Genomic DNA, 8,576 nt, shown 5'->3' with positions numbered 1-8,576 from the left:
CAGTTTGACTGCCGTGAAATTGGAGTAGCTCTGTATTGGAGTAGCCCCCCTCCATTCCACTCGTCTCCAGCACTTTTCGCCCTCTTATTCCCATGTTCTCAATGCTGGTCCTTGCTCTGCACTGGTTCTTCTACTGCCAAGAAGATCAAAAGATACTCAAAGCTTTAAGAAAGAAATGACAAAGCTTTTACATAAAGGGAATGGTCATGTCACGGATTGTTGCCTTTCTTTTTACATGTCTCATTTCGCTCAAGAGTTTACAGGCAAAGTGCAGTAAGATACCTCTCACAAACCTGAACAGTACATCCATGGACGCTCAGTGTGTTTAACTTCTCAGGATATCCCTGTTACAACGGTCACACTATTCGTTATCACACAGACCTCTGCAAAAACCCTATCTCATCGGATGGCTGTGAGGTCACAAACTCAAAACTATGTGTGTTTATTTTTATTTTATTTTAAATTAAGCATTGTTGTGAAGATGTCTTGAAAACCTTCAACCATAGCTGGCGTGCTGTTGTGATTGTATTGTTTTATCGTAGATTCTGATAATGCACTGTTCTTCGTACAAGAATGTAAAAGAAGAAATCAAGAATAGGCTGTAAACCGCTTGATGTAAATATCAGTTTGAAGCCGTGACATTGACTGTATTTAATTATTCTTTGTCATACGTGCATATGCCAAAGGTACTGTTGTGTTATCGGAAGAATCTACCTGTATAGATGGTGCTGTGAAACCCTTGTTATTTAGGAGCCTGTCAAATGCATTTCTTTGCCCAGACGTTTCTGCACATGCATCCACTGGCCCGTTGACAAACAGTTTGATCCTTATTACTGCAGAAGAAGACATGGGATGGGGGGGTTGGCTGAAAGGATTACGCATTAGCTGTTGTGACCTTGACACTTCAGATATTAAGTTATTTAGCTTATAATGGATATACATTACAGCTGATAAACTTGAGAAACCACTAAGGATGCAGATTGTCATCAAAACATGTTGAACAATCAGCTGTCAAAAAAAGTAAGTATATAGAACATTAGAATCAACTTGATTGTCACATAACAGCGTTACAGATGTAAAAAGTGAGTGTAATCCTTTTCCCCTCCCCAGTACTGATGAGTTGTACTATATAAACTATAGTATAGATACACTATATACAGTATAATATAAATGCTCAGGTACTGGTGAAATCGTATTATTCTACCCAGCAGTCCTCTCATCTCTCCCATCTAGATTTGTCACTTTCATCATCACTGGAACAGAGCGATCCTACTGCAGCAAAGTGTTGTTTTCTATGCTTGAACAATCAATGCTAATTTAAGTATTATATGTGGATCTGCTCTGGCTCCTCTAGGAGAAATGGAAGACTGAACACTAAAAGGCAGAATTATTTTTTACTTGATGGTGTTTTGAATGTACTGTATGCCTTACGGGTGTTCTTGATGAACTGTAAATACCATTTTTAAACTGTTCCTAAAGGCTGGCTGTCTTCTGTGCCACATACACACATGCATGCAGTGGTTGGAAGAAGTTTTCCGATTTTGTAATTTGTAAAATAATCGAATAGATTTGTAAAGCAAATGGCAGTACTTGAGTAAATATATTACTTAAGTTCCTTTCCACCACTGTATATAAGTATGTATAAAGTATATTATGTACATTATGTTTGTGTGTGTGTGTGCGTGTATATATATACAGTTAAAGTATATACCTACCTGTGTACATAACTTATGACATTTGTGGTAGAAATGCCTCTTTACTTGAAATTTTCTTTGCTTCATTCCAAAAGAGAGCAATTGTTTTTTTTTTTCTCTCATGAAACTAAAGTTTAAAGTGAAGTTTTTCTTTATAGTACTTTTTCAAGTGACCTGTGAATATAGTTTTTTCTTTTTTTATGTTTTTAATAAAACAATCCTATGGGCTTGGAAATTGGCGTCTTGCTGTGACTGACTGAATGAATATACTTTACTGGAGTATTTCCAGTACTTTTACTTCTACTCCACTACATCTCAGAGACAAATATTGTACTTTTACTCCACTACAATTATTACATTATTACAATTATTTAACATTTGACACTAGTTGCTTTGCAAATATCAATCATTATATTATAATCATACATTTGTATGTATTTTTAAAATACTATTTTATACATAGGCTAAATTTGAAAATAACCGATCTACAAGCTCACAGCTTGTAGATTTGCTATTTTCAAAAATGTTTTAGTACAGCTGTTTTGTGGTCACGTGACTCTGCTCCGGGGAGGTCACGTGAGAGCTTTTGTTGATGCTCGTAGCTGCATTCTGCACAATGAACACGGGAGCTGCTGCTGCTGCAATGTCATCGCATCCTTATCGGGAACGAATTTGAGCCCGGAATCCTTATTTATTTTCATTTTATTTTCATCAAACACCATTAGCTTCGCTAATGTTTACTGTCAATCGACAGAGGTGGTGAAGGAAGAAGCAACGATCCATTTCAATGTTATTATCGCCATAAGAAGGGGAGGAATTATAAAGGAGAGGACAGCAGCCCATGAAGTTCATGTAGCCATTCCTGCTCTTGTAAGGTAACGTGGCGATCTTGTTTGAAGATCACAGTATTTAGTCATCTTGGCGCTAATTCATACTTAATGCCGTTCGTTATGTTACTGTAGGAATTTCAGGAAAATGCCTTATTAGTCTCCTCATAGCTCCATCATCAAAATTCATAGGCATCCCTTGGGAGTGACAGGCAGGTGGACTGTCCAATCGCGAGGTTCAAGAGGTTGAATTGGACCAATTGAGAAAGAGGAAAGGCGGGATTAAAGCGATGAGCAAGGCATTATAATTTGATCTATCTCTATGATGGCCTAGTATGATGTTTTTCCTATTCATAACAAAGAAGTGTGTTGCTTTTCATGTAGCATTGCTTGAAGGAAATTATATTGCCGTTATTATCTTAATCAGGTATGAAGGGCACTGGGTCTGTGTGTCATGATCGGCCCATCGCACATAGTCCAGTCTATTCAGAGACAAACGAAGCAAATCTAGTAGAAATGACCCCTGGGATGTCATGAAAAGATGCAGTCATCTCCAGCGGCACTTGTTGCTTGTTTACTGCTTGTTTACTAAGGCAATAACAAACACATCCTGTGGTATGAACTAGACACTGTCTCCCCTAGCTGAGACAAAGGTGGCTTGTTTTACAGTGATGCAAAGTATTACATTTACCCAAGTACCGTAGTTGTCTTGAAATATCACATGAAGGTACTTTTACTTTAAATAGTGTTTCCATTCCTTAAACTACTACTCCACTACATCTCAGAGGCAAATAGTGTACTTTTTACTCCACTATATTTATTTCACAGCTGTTTAGTTACAACATTCTAGTTGCTAGACCCAGATGTGTGGCTCAACCTCAACAAAGTTTCTTCTTAAACCTTCCACTCTTAAGTCTAAAGTTAGCAAGCAGGAAGCCCAGGAAGAGGGCAAACAAACAAAAGAGTGCATTTTTTCATTGACTTGTACAACTGGTTTCCATTGACCGGTTCAGCTAGTTCAGTGCATGGAATGTCAACAGTCTACTGGTGGCTTTTTTATCTTTAGTAACTTAATCTCTCTCTCTCTCTTTTTGGCCTTTCTTCAACTTCACTGAGTTCTCAGTCTCTTATTCAAATAAAAGACATCAATAAGCCACAGATATGCATATAATATGTATTGTACATGCCAGGGTACTCTTCAGGTTCATGTCCAAGTTCAGCCGAACTTGCTCTTGTGATTACTAAACTGTAATTCCCAGATTGCACGAGGTCTTGCTTGTGTTTGATGCAAGCGTGTTTGAAATTCCCCAAGACCCAGGTGTAAACATCAAGTCAGCTGTGAAATGAACTTGGGACCACTTTCAGTTCATGCTTCCCTCTTTTTTAAATGGAAATGGAAACCTAAAAGTCAGAAGATCTCTTTCTGTGGTTATGGTTCACAGTTGAACTGTAATGACTTACTGTAATGATTTATATATAACCCAGCCTAAAATAGTGTTTCTCAACCTTTTTAGTTAATATCAAAGCCTCCTAGTTTGATATATGTATCTATATCTATATCAATTCAGTTCAATCTCAAAGGAGCTTTATTGGCATGAGAAAACATACATTTACAGTGTCAAAAATAAAAACAGTTGAGTTTTTTTTACTGTTGGAGGGGGTACAGCATTGTGTAAACAGACATTCAGGTATGTCGCATTGTGTAATTTTATATTCAGGGTATAGGCCGCCTACATATCTCTCTCTCTCTATCTATATACAGTATAACCACCCCCCCCCCCCCCCCCCTTTTTTTTTTTTTTGAGAATCGGTGTCTAAAACCTCGTTTTGTCTTTCCAGCAGCTGTAGAAGACCTGCCAGGTTGTGTTCTGTCTCCTGTTCAAAATGGCGATCGTGCGGCAGTTTGGATTACTGCTGTGGAAAAACTATCTGCAACAGGTGGGTTGGAGGAATATGAAACTATAACTAGTTTGCATGTGCCATGGTTAAGCATTAATTTGGCTACCATTTGAATTGTTTTACATTTCAGGCTTACAGTATATGAAGTAGGCATATGAAAGGTAATGCATGTGATATTTTATGGTGAAATCAAAACTCTTTTCTTTTGTGTGTGAAAAGGCTAAAGCTATATATTCTTTTAGTAACCATTGCTATATAGTGTTCAATAACAGGGGTCTACTCTCCCCATCGATCCAACCCTAAGTTATTTTTTAAATAGGTTGCTAATTTAATCCTTAAGAGAGCGTCTTTATCAGCTTTAATTTTAAAGTGTTCCAGTTCCAATTTTCCACTAATGTCTTTGTGTCATCACTTCCAATTTCACATTATTACACACACAATAATTCTCACATTATCCTGGATCCTCTATCCTGTATGAGTTCTCTCTCCTCATTGGATAAAGTTGGTATCATGACCTGAAAATACATTTTAGATGGAGAGACCTCTGTTACTGAATAAACACTCAATATCAGTAATTAACTATCACAATATAGAGCTATTTAACACACACACACACACACACACACACACACACACACACACACACACACACACACACACACACACACACACACACACACACACACACACACCACCACCAACCCATCTTTGCACCTTTAAGACTTGTGTTAAACTTCAACATTTTTGCCTTCTCTATTAGGGAAAGACAATAAACACAATTCTAGCGACAAGCCAGGTTACTATGATGTTTATAGTCACTAGTCTGAATAAGAACTTCTGGTGGGTAGACCTTTCACTGATTAAAGGTGTTTTCATTATTAACCCACAATGCATATGGAATTGTACCCTCTATATATACTTGCATAACAGGGATATTTCTCTTGTCGCTGAGATCTCTCTCATCCATGGTAAAAGAGCACACAAAACAAACTGGTCCATGTCTAGTTAGCTGCTCATGTCAAGAGCTTCAGCTCTCTCTCTGCCTTCCTGATCCCAAACTATTGGCTGGATTGCCAGGGAATTTGCTGTACACCCTCATGCTCCCCACCGGATGACCCCTGGTGATTATGGCGACCTCACAACCTTTCCTGTAGTATCACCCATAGACAAGAGTGTCCACTCAGACACATGATATCTTAAAATATAATGGGCAGATTAAGGCCATTAAACTTGCTAAATGCATTCATGCTCCTTGGAAGAACCCAATTGAGTGTCAGTGCATGACAAAATGTCAAATTTGATCTCATAATCAGATTAAACCTACAGATTTCAGTGACTCCAGGGCCTTTCCTCTTAGTGCCACCCTTCAGTCAAAATGTGTAGTTGGATATAAGGAACAGCATGGCCTTTAGGAGCTTTTACCCTGACTTTTAGCCTCAGTCTTGTTTTTGTTTATACATTAAAGCCGCACAATACCTTTTGAAACTGATCTTCACACTGGCGACTGTCACATGACTTGTATCGTCAGAGGATGTTTGTAAGTACGTTGGCGGTATTTTGGTTCACGTCTTATCTGTGACCTTTTCGACTGTTGGTTAATATATTGGGTGATATGCAAGTGAAAACCAGTTGGAGCGGAAGCTATACTGAATCAATATCTCTAAGGGATAACAAATATTTCAGCTGTTCACCTTAGGCATGTGTACCGTTATGAAGTTGACATTAGACTCAGCCGCAAGTGTTTTCAGAAGAGTACATTTGTATTCGGAGGCATGTGTAGCCTTTTGTTTGAACAGGGAGGGAATGGGGTAATATTGGAGTTACTACACAATGCTCCAAAGGGAGTTGGCAGCCTGATAGGTAAACATTAAGTTTGGTTGAACTTGAAGAGTGTTGCTCTGTTGTCCTTTATCCCCTTGTTGCTGCTCCTGTTGTTGTTGCTAGGAGACGCCATTGGGAATAGACAGGAAAGGAAACATAGTACACCGACATGGGGGTGCATCTCTGGTTCATATGAGGTGACAACAACTTAACTAAAGACTCTATTAGACTTTACTCAAAATATAAATTCAGACTTGATTTAAGTATTGCAATTGTCTTGATACAGTAACCACTGTCAACATATATTAAAAATAAGTATTATAATAATATTTCAATTTCTATCGCAATAAAACCCACAAATGTATCGTAAGTTGTGCATTTCCTTTATTAGGATAATCATGAATATCCTCACAAACCACTTGAAAAAGAAGTCTAGTTCACGAAAGTACCACTGTTCTGTCTGAGAGAGTTTGTGGGCACATTCTCACACCTCTACAAGCAAACAATAGCCAGAAATGTGAAAATGCTGATATTTCTGCACTATTCTTTGACACGTTTGACTCTCTTTGTTGCAAGCCTAGCAGTACCATTTAATGACAGAAAAGTGCCATTGTGCTTTTTCTTTTCTTTTTCTTTTTCTTTTTTTTTTTGTTCTAAAATGGTTCAAAGTAGTACAGTTTGACTCTGCCACAATGCCAGTTGGACTTTATTTTGTTTATAGAAGGCTCACACAATGTTGCAATGTTTTAGGTGTGGCTCACTGGAGGACAGTGTGTTTGCCTGGAGCTAATCTCGCAAACCGCTGGACTGATAAGTGCCACATTTCTTGTGCTCACTTGCATTTGACCCACATTTGGAGTCATATGTCATACTCATAGTCAATAGATGACATGAAGAGCAAGATCCACATGAAGCCACACTGTTTTCATGTGGGTCTCGCGACCAATGACCTTAACACTCAGGACGCCACCATTCACTTGCGCTTTATTTTGAAGAGCCCCGGAAGCTCCGTGCGTGTGCACGTGGGTGTACACTGACGATCCAGGAAGGAGATCTGTTTGTTTACAAACGGTCGCGAAAACTAAAATCCTAACCGGGGCCGACCATCACGGCATAGTGTCGCCCTGAAGACAAGCTGATCTCGGCCTCCTCGGCGTTATTTGCACCTTATTTCGAGATAAAGCCGTTTTTATGTTTCAGTATAGAATAGGAGTCAATGGATAATGGCCGCTCTCGGTTGCTTCTGGCTGCGTTGCGTCATGACGTATGCAGTTTTTTCTTTCACCAGCACCCGTAGCAAGCGTCTGAGATGCGGGTTACCATGGAAACCTTATCTCGTCTGTGAACGTGTTTGGCTACCAAGAGCAGCCAAACTGTTAAAAGAGTAGTTCACCCCCAAAATGACTTTCTTTCTATTGATTACTCACGCAATGGAGACTCAAGTTCAATACAATTTTTTGTTTTTTGTCACATTCCTAAGACAATAATGTGATAACAATGAATTTAACCCCATTGTTTCCGGAAGGGGACCCAAATGCATTCGGGTCCCCATCCGGAATCAATGGGGGTAAATTTACTATAATCAATGTGTTGTCTCAGGAATCCAACAAATACAAAAAAATATTATTGAACTCAAGTCTCCATGGCGTGAGTAATCAATAGAAAGAAAGTCATTTTGGGGGTGAACTACTCCTTTAAGATTCATGATTACTTGGTTGGAAGCACAGTATTTGTGCAAATGAATCTTTCATAGGTCATTCTTCTGACTTAGATTCAGTGCTGAATTGACAATCTCAAAAACCTGGCACATCCCTGTGAGTGATGAAAGAGTTCTGCCCTCAAACTCTCCAGCTTTGACCTGAGAGAGGCCTCCACATAATGTCCTCATAAGACCTTATCAGGTCCAGTCATTTACAACAACCCTGTCCAATTTGTAGTTGTGAAATAGCAAAGTTTGGATTTGTGCGGTTTGGTGTGTGGCTGACTACTCTGCTGCAGTGCGTTTCATTGTGTGTACGCTATGGATGGGATGATATGAAAATTGTGACTTCGCGATTTACGCAATAATCAAAATCCATTATCCTGGGGCGGAACATTTGCCAAAAAATAGCAGAGTGTCGTCTTGCGGCGCGTTGTGAGCTTGTAGAGCGGCTATTTTTTGGCAAAGACATTTGATAGAGTGGAAAAAAAGACTATCAAATACGTATATTATAAGTACCTTTTACCAAGAGGGTTTAAGTTGTACCGGATATGCAGCTCGGCAAATAAAAGGTGAATTGATCCCAGTGCATGACGGAGGACGATATCACGATAAATAAAATCTCCACGATACGAT

The 8,576-nt window shown here is 39.0% G+C and overlaps 1 protein-coding gene across 3 annotated transcripts in view; it reads left to right on the top strand.

Annotated features, from left to right (window-relative positions):
* The first annotated feature begins 2,317 nt into the window (after positions 1-2,317).
* The window catches only part of abca3b (ATP-binding cassette, sub-family A (ABC1), member 3b), a 67,191-nt gene continuing 60,932 nt past the window's right edge, over positions 2,318-8,576 (top strand). Inside the window, exons 1-2 of one of the 3 annotated variants that reach the window (XM_080724953.1) lie at positions 2,318-2,564; positions 4,361-4,459. In XM_080724953.1, the coding sequence (XP_080581079.1) occupies positions 4,406-4,459 (54 nt within the window). In that variant the 5' untranslated portion in view covers positions 2,318-2,564; positions 4,361-4,405. Of the gene's footprint in view, positions 2,570-4,360; positions 4,460-8,576 lie in introns of all 3 variants that reach the window. The other 2 variants (XM_080724951.1, XM_080724952.1) reach the window with 2 other exon arrangements.

Source organism: Nannobrachium achirus (assembly GCF_963921795.1).
Source record: "Nannobrachium achirus genome assembly, chromosome: 4".
Classification (NCBI taxonomy): Eukaryota; Metazoa; Chordata; class Actinopteri; order Myctophiformes; family Myctophidae; genus Nannobrachium; species Nannobrachium achirus.
Note: the sequence above shows the minus strand (reverse complement) of the source record. Positions and strands in the feature narration are given on the sequence as shown.